Here is a 19,488-nt window from a genome sequence, read left to right as displayed (position 1 = left end):
TTTTAAATTTTATTTTATTCTGATTTCTTTATAAAATTTGAATACATTGTATTTTACACTTGATCTTTCCCATTTTTTTCACCGCGATGCCCTTAGTCCCAATGTACAAACCAGATACTGTGTGCAAGTCCATTTACCTCTGCAAGGGACTTTAAGAGTGAAAATGAGTTGGGAAGTGTTTCCTCTTCTTCTGTATTCTAGAAGAGATTACATAAAAGGGTGTTCTTTAACTATTTGGTAGAATTCCTTAGTTAAACCATGTGGACCTGGAAATTTTTTTTTGGAGAGCTTTTAAATTACAATTTGAGTTTTCCTTAATAGTTATAAGACTACTCAGATTATCTCCTTTATCTTAGTTGAGTTTTGGTAGCATGCAGTTTCCAAGGACTTGATCCATTTCTCATAAATAGTCAAACTTCAAATTGCAGAAGTGTTTGTAGTAATCATTTACACTCTTAATGGCTTTAGGATCTACAAAGATACCCTCTAATTCTGAATAGGTATTTTCTTTGTTAATTTTTATGGGTTTCTCAATTTTATTAATTAACTTAAATTAAGCTGGTCACTTAACCAGCTTTTTGATTCATTGATTTTCTCTATTTCTTTCCTACTATCTAGTTCATAAATCTATACCATTTAAATGTTTTCCTTTGTCTTACTAAGGTGAATTTTTTCCTTCTTTCTCTAGTTTTATGCATTTTAGTTATAAAATGTTATAAAATTGTCCTCAGTGCTACTTTCTTTATTTGAGTAAAGGTTTATAAAATTATAATCCTTTAATCATTCACACACATTCTTTCATAACATAATTAGCATAATTAAAATTGATTAATGTAATTAATTATGCTTTTAAATCATTAATTGTATATTGCCTTTCCTTTCACCCAACTTAATTTTTACTTTATTCTCTCTCCCTCTCACAACTGGGCCAATAGGCAACATCATAATAGATGAAGAAAAGATTGATATGCTGGATGGAGAGGGAACTGAAACTGTCAACAGCTTCATTTTGCTTAGATCCACAATGAACACCTTTGGTACCAATGGGCAGGAAATAAGGAAATGCATTGCACTTGCAAAGTCTGCAGTTCAGGGTCTCTCCAAATTATTGAGGAGTAGTGATGTCAGTTTGAGGACTAAAGTGTATCTGATTCAAGCCATACCCTTTCTGATCACTTGCTACGTATCTGAGAGCTGGACAATGAGTAAGGATGACAGTAAAAGAACTGATACCTTTGAGCTAGGGAGTTGGAGAAGAGCACTGACTATCACATGGACAGCCAAGAAAATGAACAAATATATCTTGGAGAGGATGCAGGCAGCGTTCTCTTTGGAGGCAAGAATAATGAGGCTTCACCTCACATACTTGTTGCTAGAAGTCGCTATTCCTTGGAGAGGGACATGATACTGGGAAGGGCAGAGGGTCAGCAAAGGAGAGGGAAGACCCTTAACCAGATGGATTGACATGGTAACTGCCACAATGGGGTTTTCTGTGTCAGGAAATGTGAGGATGGCATAAGATAGAACAGGGTTCAGATCTTTTGTTCATAGGGTCACTATGAATCTTACTTGACTCAACAGCATCTAACAATAACAACAGAAAACAATTCACATTGTAACTACACATTTTCCTTTTCCTTCCTGTAATTTTGGTTTACATTACTCCTTCTATAATTACTTGTGTCTTCCTTTTCTTTAGGGATATTGTGCTGATTATTTCCTTATTGAGGAATGTCTTCCCTTCAACTCTCTTAGTGTCTATTATCTAGTTACTAATTTTTAATCCTCACTCTCTTTCTCATCCCTAGTAACCATCCAAGAATAATTCTAACTTTGTGTAAAGCTTTCCTTAACTTTCCCTGTTTCACTTAGCATAACATCGTCTAGATGCATCCATATTATGCAATGTGTCTTGGATTCTTATTGGTTTCTAGTGTTGCATAGGCCATAGTGTGAATGCATCATAATTATAGTTTCTTTATTCCTTTGTCCACTGATGGATATTTGTTTCCATTATTTTGCTATTGTAAGTAATGCTGCAATGAATATGAGTGTGCTTCTATCTGTCTATATGGCCACTCTTATTTCTTTGGAATATATATTTAGTAGTTGAATTGCTGAACCAAATGGTATTTCCATTCCTAAATTTCTAAAGAAGTGCCCAACTACTTTCCATAGTGGTTGAACCAGTTTACACCCCCATCATCAGGGGATGAGAGTCCCAATCTCTCCACACTCTGGCTAGAATTTATTATTCCTTGTCTTATTAAGCTTTGCTATTGTTGCTGAGGAGAGATAACATCTCATGGCTGTTTTTATTGCATCTCTGTAATAGCTACTGATGTTAAGCATTTCTTCACATGTCTGTTGGCTGTATCAAAGCCTTCTCTTGGTGATATGTCTTTTCATGTACTCTGCCCATTTTGCAATTGAGTTGTCTTTTTCTTACTGAGGTGTTGGAGCTTTCTGTATATTTCAGAGAAGAGTTTCTTTCTGGATATGTCATTGCTAAATATTTGCCCCAGAGTATAAATATTCTTCTTACTCTTGTAATACACATTAGCACCTCATTTTTGGTCACAACCATCTATTTTATCCTCAGAGTGCGTTTTCAGTTTTATTTGGGGGTCTATTTATGCAATTAACTCCCAAGTTTGCCTCAATTCTTTCTTTGATGATTATAATAGTCTTAGATTTTATGCCTACGTCTTTCATCTGTCTTGAGTTAGCTTTTATATATTCTGTTTCCGTTTTCTGAAAATAGGTCTCTAGGCTTGCACCACCATTTGTTAAAGGGGATGTCTTCTCCCCACTTATTTGGTTTCATTTCTTTATCAAAGATCAGCTATACACAGGTGGGTGGATTTCTTTCTGGGCTCTCAATTCTATTCCACTGGTCTATGTATCTGTCACTGTACTGGCATCAAGCTGCTTTGATGACTGTGGCTGCACAGGAAGTGTGTCACTTAGAAGACCTCCTATTTTGTTTTCTTTTTCACAGCAGCACTTGGCTTATCCAATGTCTTTCCTTGCCATAAAAAAATAACATCAAGTGTAGTATTAAATGTGAATATACCTATTCTTCATTATCAACAGGCTTGTTATCTGACATTTCACATTTACAACAACAGTGAAAAAATCTACTACCCAGTGATTTTTCACATTAATCATGTACATCTGGCAATAGTAAATACGGAGGTGGAGGTGAGAGTAGTGCTGGCTGTGATGGTTAGTTATGTGTTCACTTGGCTGGGCTATAAGTCTCAGTCATTCAGTTATGAAGTGGTATAATTTATTAGTTACATATTTTTGCACAACCACCTGGTCTTTAGAACTTAACCGTACTGATAAGTAAGGAGTGCATGTATTAAATAATAGTAATAATAATAATAATAATAAGTTTGAAGCATTGAACACCAAAGAGTGAAAAAAAGAATAATAATAAAAACTTTATAAAGACTTCAGGAATATATACCCAAAACTCACTGTTGTAGAGTTAATTACATCTCATAGCAACCTTCCATTGGGGTTCTGAGGCTATAAATCTTGAAAGGAGAAGACTGATCATATTTTTCAAATACATTAACTGATGGACTTGAACTTATTACCATTTGATTATTGCACAGTACACTATAAGAGCTCTTTCAGGGGAACACAGTGTCCTCATTTTACAGGAATGGAAATAGACCCATTGAAAAGAACATCAGCAGAATGCTATTTTTCAAATCCTCCATACGATTTATGTGTGTGTGTGTGTGTGTGTGTGTGTGTGTGTGTGTGTGTAGGTAAGTTATTAGGATCCATGTCCAGTTTCCTAAACTTGATGATTAGCTCCCAAAGATGGCATGGTTTCTAACTCTGTGTGATTCATTCCTTCCTGTCAAATGATAGAGTACTTTGTCTGGGTAGATCCATGTAGGTAACGGATGTTCTAGCCCATCCTAGAGGAAAGGAACTCATACAGTTAGAGAGAAGCTTGGCTTTCGAGCCTTATGAGCCATGAATGTTTTCTTACCTTGTCTGCATAAATACCCTTAGGTGGAAAATACCCTTTAATACCTTTCACCACTCTGAACTAATGTGGGCAAGACTTTAAAACTTCTTAATCTTCAAATTCCTTCTGTAGGTTTGGGTTTGAGGAATCTTCTTCAAACTCTCTTTTTTTTTTATTTTAAAGTGGGTTAAATATTTTTATATTATTATTTTTGTGTGAGTGTACCATCAAGTCAGACCTGACTGGTACAGGAGGAGACTGCCCCTCCTTTCCCGGCAGAGCATCTGATGGATTCGAACCGTGCACCTCTGGGATTGTAGTTGCAGCTCCTTGCCACTAGGCCACCAGATCTCCCCTAGCAAGGTTAAGTCTTCTGAGACATGGGATGTGATGTTCTCAAGTCATTTAGCTCTTCTTTAATTTCTTCCAACCATGTTTTATAGTCTTTGGTGTGTTTGGTTTGGTTTTTTTTTTAATATTTTTTTTTATTGGGAAAAACATTTTGGGGGTACAAGGAGGTGAGGGTTGGGGGCAGAAGGGTGAGGATGGGCCAGGATGCAGTTGCAGAGCTGCACAGTTTGGTCGGTGGGGGGAGCAGGTGAAGGAAATGATGAGGGTCCAGTGGGGACCAGATGCTACAGAGGAATGACAAGCATTTTCCAATAGTAATTAAACCAACTGTCTTATTGATTTGGGAATTGGATGCCGACTCTCTGGCTTCTTCATGCTGAACAGGGGCGTAGATATAAAGGGGGGAAGGGAGGATGCTTTATCACCTTACTGGTGGTCTTGGGTTACAGCTGCTTGCCTTCTTGCTCCTGAGGGCCGTGACGGTTCGCCCCGAGCTGGAGGCCAAGCGCAGCCCGCCCCGGGCAGAAGGCCATGACGGCTCGCCCCGGGCAGAGGGCCGAGGGCAGCCCGCCCCAGGCAGAGGGCCACGATGGCTGAAGTAGTCTTTTTTTAAAAAAGAAGAAGAAAAAGAGTGTGTGTGTGTGTGTGTGTGTGTACCGTCAAATTGGATCTCACTGGTATAGGAGACTGCCCCTCCTTCTCCAGCAGAGCATGAAGTAGAGTCTGGGTTCCCCCCCCCCCCAGGTGCCTGTCGGGGCCTGGGTTTCAGCTGTCCACACCACAGCAGTGGGCAACGAGCTTAAAGCCCCTGATGGCTCTGGGCGCTGACTCTCACCAGTGGCTATGGATGAAGTCACAGGCGATTTTCAGCCAGCGCCAGAGGACAAACTCTTTTATAACACTAAAATTCTAGAATTCTGCCAGTAAACAAAACAGTGTGAACTAAATAGTGTTAAAAGAGAAAGGGTATTTATTCAGTAGTTATTTTCTTAAGTTGTCAACAGGAGCCAGGGAGAAAGAACTGGTCTTAGTGGAATTAAATCGTCACTTTCTTTATCAAATTGTCCAGAATCCTCAGGTCTTTGGAGGATGGAAGAAGGTGGACAGAAATGGAATATAAATGGAAAGCTGAGCAGAAACCACAATCTTTTTAAGTAGAGCTGTGGTTGTAAGTTTGCATTCTTAGCTTCTGGGGACTCTGCTGGGGATGGAAACTAAATCTGTAGTATGGTGGCCACAACCCAGAAGCTGCAACCACACTCTAATTCTGCACAAAACTGCTAGTTCTGGCTCTTTCAATGCTCACGACTTCTCAGTTAGCTCGAGCAGATTGCCTTCGGTTGTGTGTAACACAGCATCTTCAAAACAGACTTAACGGAAGCCATTTCTCCCTAGTCATGTGTACTCACCCACAAAATGTCAGTACAAACATCTTCTAACATACTAAGGAAGATACATTTTCTCTAGTTGCAATAATTAGCACACTTATGAGAGTGAGAAGTGGGGAGATTATCAAAGCAGGTCTTCAAGTTGTAATGGAACCAAAAACTGAAACAGAAAAAGCCCTGAAATTTCCAGATCTGAATAAAAAAAATTAGTTCCCACCTCGAGACCAAACTGAAATAAAAAGAATTAATTTTTTTGACTGTTATTTGCAGCTTGTTATGTTGTAAACCAGAAGGTCAGAGGTTTGAATCCACCTGCTGCTGTTTGGGAGAAAGATGGGCAGTCTCTTCCCATAAAGATTTACTGCCAAGGAAACTGTATAGTCACATCGAGTCGGAATCAACTCTGAGGCAGTGGCTTCTTTTTTCAGTTAAATGATTCCTTTTTTTAAAAAAAATTTATTATTAATTTCAATGAAAATTTACATAGACTTTGGATTTCCATTCATTCATTGTTGCGCTTTTCTCCCCTCCCAACCCTTTCCCCTAGTATACTACCCTCTTGGAAAAGTAAAAGAAAAATTCTTTCATTGTTTTACAAACCCTCCCCCAGGTTCACTCCACTATGCAGCCTTCGTTCTGGACTCCTGTCATGACAAAAATACACAATCACATATCCTTTTTAAACAGTTTTCTCCCTCAACTGTTTCAATGCAGTATACATTATTGAACCAATCTTTCTCAGTCTCTCCCAACCCCAATCTCAGTCCTGTTTTACAACAGTGGCACCACGCAGTATTTGTCCTTAGTTAAATGATTCTTATGTTGTAAGTGCAACCATTGGCTCATATTTGTTTGATTTGCACTTGCCATTTAGGCTGAATACTTCAGTGCTGTTCACGGCTTCTGCAAGTGAAGGTTGCACAGCTCAGAATGAATGAAGACTGCTGCTATGAGGCACAATTCAGAGGCCCCTCAAGAGTTTGCTTTCTTCATTATGAGCTTGACCTCTTTTTGTTTAAATTTTATTTTATTAATGTTAATGAATATTTACAGAGATTTTGGATTTCCATTCATTCACTGTTGCACTTTTCTCTCTGCCCCTCCCCCCCCAAGTTCACTTCTCTCTTTGAAAAGTAAAAGAAAAATTCCTTCATTGGCATAGAATCCCCGCCCCGAGTACACTCCATTATGCAACCTTAATTCTGGACTCTTGTGATAACAAGAGTAACACCCTATCATATATCACTTTTAAACTGTCCTCTCCCTCTTTTACAGTAACTTCAGCTGTGCCGAGTGGATCTGTGAGAAGCTCTCAGTGATTGAGGATACTTGTGGTCAGAAATCTGAAAGAGCTACTTAAATTGCATCCAGTTCTGAACAAACTTTCACATGAATGGATATTTTTCAGGTGAGTGTAAACATCTTAAAACATAACATATTCACATTTTTAAATGGAATCTTTAAGTTCATGAAGTAGAAAATTTGGTTTTTAGTGACTTCGTTATTTTACCTATTACATTCCATTATTATATCTATTTAAATGCTGTATTTCCACATTTTTTGTATTTTTGTCTAAATATGATATTTAGCTCATAAACTTAATTGCTAACAAACATGAGCAACTAGCTGCAAGAAAATTTATATTTCAGTTGTGATATTCCATTATTTCACTGAAAAACCCAAAAAAGTGCTAGATAAATGTACAACAACGCTACAAAGTGAGACTTTGAGTGGAAGAGACTGGCAAATCCTGAGAGCATAAAATTGAAGTTGTCCTGGTTTTTCTAATATACTGATACTATATGGCTCAAAGTATTTTAACTCAAATTCATTGCTGAAAAGGAATTAATACACTTAATTATTTTAATGTTATCGAAGTATAACTTTTCTTATTGTAATACAATGTTGTTGTTGTTATGTGTTGTGGAGTCACTGGGACTCCTAATGACCCTATTATGCACAACAACTCTGAACCTGCTTTATCCTGAGCCAGCCTTATTATCTCTGACACACTTACCCACATTACTCCAGTCACTGAGTCAATCCATCTCATCTAGGGACTTCCTCTCTTGCCCTATCCCTCCAATATTGTTACTAAAAATACACTTTAATATTACTTGTAGTGCTGGATAAGACTATTGAATACACTGCTAAGAAAACAAAAGTCTGCTGGAGAGGGTAAAACCAGGCTGCTCCTTAGAGGCAAGGATTTTGAAGATCCGTCTCACATACATTGGGCATGTTGCCAGGAAGGACCAGTCCTTGGAGAGGGACATCATGCTTGGAAAAGTGGAGGGACAGCACCAGAGAGGAAGAGCCTGATGATTCACTGACTTGGGTAACGGGGGTGGGTGTGTCAGGGTCAATGAAATTGGCTCAAGATAGAGCAGGGTTCAGAGCTTTTGTACATAGGATCATTATGAGTTGCAAGTGATGTTATAGCACGTAACAACAACAATGTTATTTTTTACTATTCTTTGAATTCTAGTATGGAATGAAGCAGAGACAATCCATGCAGAGAGATTGAAAAGAAAGGTGTCTATAAAACATGCAGCACAGGTCTCGTTGGAGACTACGAGTAAATTTAGAGAGGCACTTGGACATGATTAATGTGATGCTATGATACAATGCAAAGCTAGAAGGCAAAGGCTGGAACAGGGTCAGCAGCCTTCTGAATATGCAATTAAAAATAGTGGGTGAGTTTGCCATTCTAAAATGCTGGAAGGTCAAATTGGATGGACAAACAACTTTTGACGCATGTGAGGAAATTCATTAATGTTAGCAGCTGTTCATTTGAGTTAATTGAATATTCAGGATTTCGTAAAATTCTAAACCCAATTATTGCTTCATTTAGTCAGAAATTTTCAGTCAGCTCATAATATTAGGGAAATGATATCTTGGCTTTAAAACTCAGCTCCAAAATTAGTAGTAATCTATAAAAGTGAATGTTCTCTTTGAAAATTACTGTTGTCTGAGGACTTTGAAAAAGTAACAAGGGAACAGTACCATTTATAATAGCTACCAAAAAGAATACTTAGGATTACTCCAATCAGAGTTACAAAAACCTTTTACAAAGAAATGACAAAATATCACTATAAAAAGCTAAAAGAGACCTACAAAGATGGAACAATGTGTCATGCTCTTGACTAGAAGGAAATGTCATTATTACCCACCCATACATTAGAGACTTGAGAAAAAAACAAAAGGAAGAGGCCAGAAAAAGCTGAACTGGAGATTTCCAAGGGTAGCATGAGAAGATAAAGCAAAAGATTATAATGAAGTGTGTAGAGAATAAAAAAGGGAAGAACTCAGCATTTCTCAAGATGAAAGAATTGAAGAACAAATTCAAGCTTCGAGTTGCCAACACTCAAAGATGCTATAGGCACAATCTTGAATGATCCAGGAAGTATCAAAAGAAGATAGAAGGAATACATTAGAACCACTATGTACCACATAGTACCAAAAAGGATTAGTTGACACTGCAAACTTTTAGGAAGTACCATATGAACAAGAGCCAGTGATAATGATGGGTGAAGTTCAAGTTGCACTGAAGGCATTAGTAAAAAATAAGGCCCCGGGAATTGTTGGAATATCAAGTGACATGTTTCAGCTAACAGACACAGCCCTGAATTTGCTCACCAGTTTATGCCAGCAAATTTGGAGGACAACCTGGCCAACGGATTGGAAGAGGTCTATATTTGTCCCCATCTCCAAGAAAGGTGATCCAACAGAATTCAGAAATTATCAAACAATTTCATTAATATCTCATCGAATTAAAATGTTGTTGAAGATGATTAAAAAATGACTAGGGCAGTACATCGATCAGGAACTACTCCAAGTTTAAGCTGACTTTAGAAAAGACCAAGACAACAGGGATATTATTGCTGATGTCACATGGATCCTGGCTGAAAGCAAATACCAAAAGAATATCTATTTGTGTTTTATCAACTACGGAAAGGCATTTGACTGGGTGGATCAGAACAAATGCTGGCTAACTTTAAAAAGAATAAGAATCCTAGAATACGTAATTGTGTTAATACAAAATCTATACCTAGACCAAGAAGCTGTTGTCCAAACAGATCATGGGAACAATGCATGGTTTAAAATCAGGAAGGGTGATAATCAAGGTTTTTGTATTTTCTCCATACCTATTAAATTTGTATGCTGAACAAGTAATTCAAGAAGCTGGGCTCTTTGAGGAAACATGAGGCATCACGATTGGTGGAGTACTCATCAACAACATGTATTATGCAGATGACACAATTTTGCTTGCTGAAAATTAGGAGGATATGGAACATTTGCTGCAGAAGATCAAGGACTACAGCCTTTGGTATGAATTACATCTACAGTCGACATTATGATAGAGAAAGGATTGAGGCTATCAATGATTTCATCTTCCTTGGATCAACAATCAATATCCTTGGTACCAGCAGTCAGGATATCAGGAGACATATTTAGTTGAGGAAGTCTACTGTCAGGGACCTCTCCAGAATGCTGAAGAGCAATGATGTCAGTTTGAAGACTAAAGTGTACCTAATAAAGCCATGGTCTTCTCAGTCACCTACAGTCCATAAGAAAGCTGGCCAATGAATATGGATGACAGAAGAATTGATGCCTTTAACTTGTGGTGCTGGAGAAGGATACTGAATACCCCATGTACTGCCAAAAGAACAAACAGATATGTCTTGGAGAAAGTGCAGCCGAAATGCTCTCTGGAGACAAAGACGGTGAAGATTTATCTTTCACACTTTGGACATGTAGTTAGGAGGCTCACTGGAGAGGGACATCATGTTTGGCTGAAGTCACATAGTGACTTCAGCAATGGGCTTGAGTGTTTCAGAGATGATGAGGATGGCACAAGATAGGGCAGGGTCCAGGCTGGCTGTTCATAGGGTCACTTTCAGTCAGACTCAACTTGACAGCACCTAATAACAACTGCAAACCAAAGCAATCTATAGATAGAATGCAATCTCAATTAAGAGTCCATAAACATTCTTTAAAGAGATGGAAGATTCAATCACTGACTTTATATGTAAAGGAAAGAAATCCTGGATAAGGAAAGCAATACTGAAGAAGTTGACCAGACTTTTAAGACCTACTATGTATATGCAGCCACAGTAGTCAAAACAACTTTTCACTAGTAAAATGACAGACACAAAGGATGAGAATTGTGAAATAAAAAGTAAATTTGTTGGACTATGGATATATTCAGTCTATATACTAATCAAATATTGTGAGAACCAGACTATATGAAGAAGAAGGCAATATGAGGATTGGAGGAAAACTTACCAACAACTTGTATTATGCAGAAGATATAACCTTGCTTGCTGAAAGAGAACTTGAAGAAGATCAAAGACAACAACCTTCAAAATGGGTTACATCTCAACATCAAGAAAACAAAAATTCTTAACAAAGAATTTAAAACAAATAGGCAATGTCACAATAGATGGAGAAAGGATTGAAGCTATCAACGATTTCATTTATCCAGGATCCACAATAAACACCCACAGTAGCAGCAATCAAGAAATCAAAAGACATGTTGCACTGGGAAAATCTGTTGTCAAGGACATCTCCAAAGTGCTAACAGCAATGATGTCAGTTTAAACATTAAGCTATACCTGATTAAGTCATGGTATTTTCAGTTGCTTCCTATGTATGTGAAAGGTGGACAATTACTAAAAATGACCAAAGAAGAATCAATGCCTTTGAATTGTGCTAGAGAAGGGTATTGAAAATCCCATGGACTGCCAAGGGAACAAACAAGGCTGTCTTCAACGAGGTACAACCAAGGTGCTCCTTAGAGACAAGGATGGTAAAACCCTTGTTTCATATGCTTTGGGCATGATGCCAGTAAGGGCCAGTCCACAGGAAAAGACAGCATGCTGGGGAAAGTGGGGTAGAGGAAGACCCTTGTCAAGATGAATGAACACAATGACTGTAATAATAGGCTTAAGCATATTGGAGATCATAAAAATGGTGCAAGTTTAGATTTGTTGTTCATAGAGTGGCTACGAATTGTAGTTAACTCAGTGGCACCTAATAACAACAACATGGACAGGTGATCCTTGACAATGAGGTATAATATATTAGTGTAAAAAAGAAAGTTTAAACTGGATATCCTTTTTCAGAAAATGAAAAAAAAAGATTCATACAACATATACAAAAAACTAACTCAAGACAGATCAAATACCAAAATGTTAAGCCTAAAATTATAAAGCTTATTAAAAAAAGTATGGGTGAACTTAGAGGCACTAATTCATGGTGTGAATTGACTATATGTAAAACATAAAATATATGTGTATAAAAGATACACAAATAGCAGAAGATAAATTAGACTAGAACCTTCTAAAAATCCATATACTTCTGCAAATGAGTAAAAATAGAATGTCAGACTGGGAAAAAGTATTTGGCAATGGCATATCTGACAAGGAATTAGTCTTTAAATTTTCTAGAAAGTTTTAATAGGTAAGCAACCAGAAAGATACACAATTCAATTAAAAAATAAGCAGAGGACATAACCAGATATTTCACCAAAGAAGATATTCGGTGGCCAACAAACACATGAAAGATTCGCTGAAGATCATTAGCTATTAGAGATATGCAAATAAATATACAATGACAGAATATCTCATCCCTGCTCCTGTAACAAGGTTAAGTGAGACAAAAGCAACAAATACTAGTGAAGGTGTAATAAGACTGGAGTTTTCATACTCTCTTAGTGGGACAGTGAAATGGTGCCACCACTATAGAAAATGGCGTGGTGTTTCCTTAAAAAATTAGAAATAGACATATCATTTGATCCACAATCTCACTAATAAATGTATATCCTAAAGAAATGAGAGCTAGGACATGAATAGATATATGAATGCTTAAGTTCATTGTAGAACCATTTACAACAGCAAAGAGAAACAACCCAAGCGCCCATTAGTGGATGAATGAGTAAACAAACTATGGTACAAACACAAAATAATCAAGTTAGTCCATGTTTAAGAGTGACAAAGATTCTGTGAAACACTTAAAATTGTAAATGAACCAGGAAGACATGCTTAATGAAAGAAACCACAAAAGGACAAATATTGTATGAGCCTGCTATTATATAAAGTCAAGGAAAGGTTATACATTAAAAGCCAACATTCTTTGATGGCCACCAGGGATTGGGAGCGGGGGGAGCCCTAAGTAGATAATGTCGTTTTTGTTGCTATGTGCTGTCGAGTTGACTGCAACTCATATGTACAACAGCCTTAAAACCTGCTCTGTCCTGTGCCAATCTTATTGTCTCTGACATACCTACCTTCATTACCCCAATCACTGAATCAGTCCATCTCATCGAGGGTCTTCCTCTCTTGCACTGTCCGTCCACCTTCCCAAGTATGACGTCCCTCTCCAAGGACTGATCCCTCCTTGCAACATGTCCAAAGTATGTCAGGTGGAGCTTCAGAGTCCTTGCCTCCAAAGAGCAGCCTGGTTTCATCCTCTCTAGGATGTTCCCTTAGCAGTCCATGGTATATTCAATACTCTTCTCCAGCACCACAGCTCAAAGACATCAATTCTCCTCCTGTCATCCCTAGTCATTGCCTGGCTTTCTGATGTAAAGCAAGTAATTACAAAGTCCATGACCTGTATCAGGTGCACTTTAATAGACAGGTATTATAGGATGAAGGAAAGGCAATATATAATAAGGAAGTGGTCAGCTGAATATCACTAAGACACTGAAAGGTGGACCAAGAATTACAGATAATAAAGGTAAATACTATTACATACACAATCCTGCATTATCAATAATATTGTTGTTGTTGATTGCCTTCATGTCAAGCACGACTCATAATGACTCTATGAACAAAAAGCCTGCAGCCCCTCTACAACTATTGACATTTATCAAAGTTCATAGAGTTTGTGGAGGTATGTTATTTAGAAAGTGCATGCCACTCAGTAATAACAAACACTCATCTGTAAGTGGATTCAGAGGCAGACAGGCAAGATGAACAGGTATGTGTAGGTGAAGTGGACTACACCCATGACCATCTTTATGTGGGGGTGGTGTTGTGTACATCAAGTCAGAACTGACCCATAGCTGACTTTCTAGTGGGTTTTCAGAGGCAGTTAATCTAACAGGAGGAAACTGCCCATCCTTCTCCTGCAGGGCAGCTGGTGAATTCAAACTGTATGCCCTCAGGATTGTAGCACAGATTCTTACCGGAGCTCCCTATGTATGTGATGTAAATATATTTTGCGGATGTAGTAGAGCACAAAATTATGTAAACTTTTTCATCTTAACAAAACATCCTAATGGGATCTTGATTTCAGAGGACATCAAGGTCAACCAGAATAACCTAGTCCACAGACACAATGTTCCGCATCCTATTTTGCTAAGTAGTGACTGAGGTCTTAAAATGTTTTGAATTATCATCTAAAGTGCAACTATTCATCTCCCTGTATCCAGAGCAAAGAAGGGTGAGGAAAATAAAAAACGCATGGAAAGAATTATTCCAAAGGATTAATGGATCATGTGAGCCTTGGCCTCCAAGACTAAGTCCACAAGAACTATTGTTATTGTTGTTAAGTACCAGAGTCGAGTACCACTCACAGCACCCATATGAACAACAGGAACTAGAAGATGCTGTATCTCTCCCAATGAACCCACTCCAAGTTAGCCACTTCTCTTATTGTCATGGAGTCCATACTGACTAGTTGCTGACCCTCCATCAGGTTTCTCAGGCTGTTAATCAGAGAGGAGAGGAGATTGCCTACTTTTCTCTGTTGGAGCTGGTGGATTTGAACAGTCAGAAAGGCACTGCTTTTTGGTAGCACCTCATCTATCCATTTGCAGGATATAAATTTGAGATTGGAGAGTAAAACAAGTTCAAATCACTTTAGTCATGGTCGACAAAATGAAACTGGAACAAAATAGAATTTGAAAACTATTGTTGTAATGTACTGTGGAGTGGTAACCAACTCATAGCTGACCCTCCAGAGGGTTTTTCTGACCCTCCAGAGGGTTTTTAGAGATGATAAAATGCATGGCAGGAGAATGCTCATTTTCCCCCCCTCGGAGTGGCTAGGGTATTTGAACCAAGTGTCTTTGGGTTGTCTGCACAGCTCCTTACCACCAAGCCACCAGAGATGCCTTTAAAACATATTAGTCAACAGGAACAATAACCAGAATAGAAATAAATGATAGAGTGTGAAACTGATCCAAAGTGACAGTGAAGATGGATGAGGAGAAGAAAAAAAGGAAGGGGGTAAAAGAAGAAGAGATCCCAGAGAAGTGAATATGAATTTGGAAAATAAATTTGGATATTGTCTAAATTTAACCATAGCATGAATTTAAGAAACGGTTGCTAAAAATGAATAGGCAAGTAAATGAAGAACACCTGACAGATCTTTAAATATGAATTCTGTAAAAGTTTTGGATAATCCAAATCAAAGCATTTATTTCCACCCCTAACCTATTTTAAAGTCTGTGTTTGGGAACCACAACCCAACATTTCAGGATTCAGGGTCCCAGGAGGCAGGTGAAATTTTATATTCATAGAACAGACATTGTACACCAAAAGGACAACATTTTAATGTGATTTATTTGAAATGCTTCCAGAAAAGTTTAAGGCCATTATACAAACACATTCATTTCATCAGAACATTCATTTACTTTCTTCACAGAGCCAATATCTGACAGCCCTCTTGTCTCAATACACTGGCTAACCCAGCCGATGGCTCCTTCAAAGAATGGTTGATTCTTTTCTCCACCATCAAATGCTTTCTCTCAGCTTTTCCCTGCTTTCATCTGTAGCAGGCTTATTCACTTGCTAAAGGAATAACAACTGAGAAACAAAGCTGTTTTAAATAAATTTGTAATAGAAAAAAATTCACCATGTTTAGAATCTATAAATACAGAGATATGTTTATAGGGTCAAACTGACCACAATATGTTTATGTTTTTGAAAATTAATAAAGCCATCTACGATGCTTGTATATTGATAATCTCATCACACAGCTTTGAGTGCACATGACATATGTACATAATAAGATGACATTTTACTGACTGCTTTTTTTCCCCCCTGTAAACTTGAAAGACAGAAGATTTTAAAAGAGAAAAAAACATTTTTGGCAATAATTTAGCATTATTACTACTAGTGCTGGTGCAGGTATGATTTTGCACAGGTCATCTTTAATATTTACACTCATAGGGAGCTCTTCTGTTTCTTTTGTTAACTTGGGTTTTTCCTCCCCAGATCTGCAGCCCACCCTGCCATGGTATAAGTCAAGGCTGAACCAAGAGGTTTCTAGTTTGGCTAAGTGACCTTAACTGATCATAAAAGTCAAACTTCACTGCCACCAAGTCGATTCTAACTCACAGTGACCTTGCTGGACAGAGTAGAATGGTCCCATGGGGTTTCCAAGGCTGTAATGTTTACAGACACAGATGCCACCTCCTTCTCCTAGGGAGCAGATGCTGGGTTTGAACCACTAACCTTTCAGTCAGCAGCTGAAGACTTTAACCACTGTGCCAAATGAATTGCAGGGCTAATTAAATTGGCCTCTGGAGAATGTAATTATTATTCTGCTTGAAGCACAGAGAAATTGATGGTAAACTGATGACCCAGAAGCATTAACAGGAAAACATAAGGCTCTAGTATTTTTCCGAAGTACACTGGACCTTTTCTCTTTTGATGCATTTCCCATAAGGTCATGATGAAGTTTTTCCTCTTGCAAGCTTCTGTAAACTCGTGAGTCACTGTCTCTTCACCTTTTCATTCATGCTATAAGAAGTGAGTAGGGTCAGAGAGATGAAACAACATGAATGAAGACAGGGCCTGCTTGTGATCCTGGGAAGTTATCCCAGGCCTCTTTTCTTTCCTATTCTGATGTCTTGGGCTAGAAATGGCTCTCTGAGCAAGCCACTGCCCACCGCAGGGGCCTTCTGGTGTCATGCTTGTTTCTGTTCAACATCAATGCTGGCATCTGCATCCTTGCAAGGTTAGACTCTATTTCATATGCTAATAGATAATTGCATCAAGCTTGTGCTGAATGAAATCAATCATAAGATTAACACAGACAGAGCTTCTTCCCTTGCAAAATGAACCCTCTGGAATCCCCCAGGGACATTATTTAATGATACTGTCTCGGTGAAAGTCATAGAACTGAGTTCCCTCCCAGGCATTGAACTTTCCTGGTTCTCCCTTAAATGCAATGAGACAAAAGTGAAGTGACTTCCTCAAACACAATTTGCAAGGCCTTCTAACTTCCATGCCATCAGCTACCATGATAGAGAGCTAGAGGAACACGGGAGGACTCTTTAAGCAACCTACATAGAACAGTAGTTTAGAGATTCTTTTTCTGTGTTTTAAAATCCAGCAGGATAAGTCAAAGAAACTTGTTCAAGTACCTCTCCATCCATGCATACACTTGCGAACTACACAAGATGACAGCTTGCCACAGATTCCAGCTTACAGACAGGTTGGCAGTTACAGTACGAGGGACAAAGATATAAGTGACTGGATCAACAAGGTCACAAAAGTATTAAAAAGTGCTTCTTCAAACCGTTCCTGGTGTGGGATGCGAATACTGTACAGGCAAGATGCAGGGCAACTTCCAGGAAGTACAGGTGCTCCTGTCAGACGTTGCTTTCGAGGTGCCTGCTGTTTGGACAAGAAGAGTCTGTCTGTTCCATGCGCTCACAGTCAAGGCTGATCTCACTCGTGTCCATACTACAGTCCGACTCACTGTCCGATTGGTCCATCTGCTCAAGTTTGGTCTCTCCCCGTGGCTCCCTGCTCTCGGCGGCGGGGTTTAGGAACAGTCCCTCAGAGTCAAGCACTCCAGCCTGCCCAGTTGCACACAGAACTGTCTCTTTGGCTTGGCGGATACAGTTAAGCCACTGCTGTTTGTTGAAGGTGTCGTTGGCTTGTAGTGAGTGGGTCTGACTTTGTGATCCATTTTTGAAACTTACTCGGAAAAAGTTTTTAACTAGAAATGAAAGAAAAAAATACATGAAGGGAAAAGGTCCACAAACAGGTATTTCCTTACCCAATGATAACACATTTAGTATCACTAACTCCAGGTCTAATGTGCCCAGTTGATATCAGGTTCATTTGGACTTACAACAAACCTCTGTGCAGACATTTTTGAAACTTATGACGGATTCCAAGATGTTTCGCCACCAACCCAGCCCAGGACTCAACTCCATCCCGAAGTCGCCATCCATCAATTGGGACAGACTGACCGTTAGTGCTCAGTTGCCCTCTAGAGCCAGCAAGTGGCTATCAGCTTGGAATAACCAAGCCATGCATTTCAGGGGATCCCAGGCTATTAGTTACCAAAACCAGCTGCATATAAAAACTCTCTTGGGAGTTTTTTAAAAATACAGATCCTGGGTTCCACCTATACTTACAGATTCTGATTCAACAGTTAATAGAATGGGTCTGATAACATAATTTAACAGATGCCCAAACTAGAGCATTTTCAAGAGTTAAGAAACTCTTTTTAATAGCAGCACGTATCTACCACACTCCACGTGACAGCACCTGAACACTTAGTATACACTGTCACGAAATTATGCGTTTGACGAATAGTAGCACACAATGTGCAAGATGTCTTCACTTTGTTTAATAATGCTACTGCTAACTGACATTCATGGGCCTTGCAGGCCAAAGGCAATGCTGGAATCACAGAAGCACTTTTGCCAGCCATTTTCTCTAAGCCTCTCCAGTTAAGCAATAAAGGTAAGTTAGGTCCAATTGCTTCATCACTTGTGATCTTTAACTAGAAGTTACTCAGTCTCCACTCCTCTGGTCTTGTGAAGCCACCCTGACCTCTCTCTGTGTGCCTCACTCTCCTTACTTTTAAATGAGGAAAATCAAGAGAACTCAATTTATAAGGTGATAATAGGGGACTGTTGTGATAATACACGTAAGTGCTCACATAATGCCTGGAGCCCATGCCTATCTAAGCTCTGTTTAATAAAAGTCCCAATAATAAAGTCTCACTCAATAACTATAAACTCCTCCTCCTCCTGCAAATGAGATCATGCCTGGAAAAGTGGAGGATGGGCCAAAGAGAGGACGTGCCTCAGTGTGACGGACAGATCTAATGACAGCCACCTGGGCTTCAGAACAGTGGAGATCGTGAGCATGGTGCGTGATCAGTCAGGGTTTCCTTCTGTGACACTGGGCTCACAGAGAAAACACAGTGACAGAGGGTCATTGTGAGTGGGAGCTGACCCAGCAGCACCTAACAAGAATATTATCCCTATTCCTATTGCCATCGAGTCAATTCTGACTCTTAGAGACTTTGTAAGACAGAGTCAAATGGCCCCACATGTTTCCAAGCTATAAATCTTTACAGCAGTAAACTAACTCACTTTTCTCCATCAGAGTGGCTGATGGGTTTGAACTGCTGATTTCAGTTTAGCAACTCAATGTTTAGCCCACTATGCCACCAGGACTCCTTGGGTGAGAGACAGTGAATATTAAAAGTGATGCTTCTGTTAACCCAAGAGGGGCAAATATTCTTCAAAGGTGACTTCCCTGGCTTTCTCATCTAAACAGACCTCGTACAGATCTCACTGGCCCCTATCAGAACTGATTTTCCTAAGAGCATGCAGAGTAGTTATTTTGAGTGGGAGTTTTTAGTCTATCTCATCCTTTTCAATGTACGCTCCATAGGGGCAAAGAAGGTAATTTTGTTCTAGGCACTGCCTACTAGACACATGGGAGACGCTAACAGATATTTCTATTTAAGCTCCTCTTAACAAAATGC

At 38.9% G+C, this 19,488-nt stretch overlaps 1 protein-coding gene across 3 annotated transcripts in view; it reads right to left on the bottom strand.

Moving 5' to 3' along the window:
* Positions 1-17,111: 17,111 nt before the first annotated feature.
* The window catches only part of ARHGEF3 (Rho guanine nucleotide exchange factor (GEF) 3), a 363,011-nt gene continuing 360,634 nt past the window's right edge, over positions 17,112-19,488 (bottom strand). For all 3 annotated transcript variants that reach the window (XM_006892215.1, XM_006892216.1, XM_006892217.1), the window contains one exon: positions 17,112-17,697. In XM_006892215.1, coding sequence (XP_006892277.1) covers positions 17,345-17,697 — 353 coding nt within the window. In that variant the 3' untranslated portion in view covers positions 17,112-17,344. The remainder of the gene's footprint in view (positions 17,698-19,488) is intronic.

This window comes from Elephantulus edwardii, unplaced genomic scaffold, assembly GCF_000299155.1.
Source record: "Elephantulus edwardii isolate Elephantulus edwardi_28Jun2011 unplaced genomic scaffold, EleEdw1.0 scaffold00113, whole genome shotgun sequence".
NCBI lineage: Eukaryota > Metazoa > Chordata > Mammalia > Macroscelidea > Macroscelididae > Elephantulus > Elephantulus edwardii.
The sequence above is the reverse complement of the archived record's forward strand: the minus strand, read 5'-3'. Positions and strand labels throughout refer to the sequence as shown.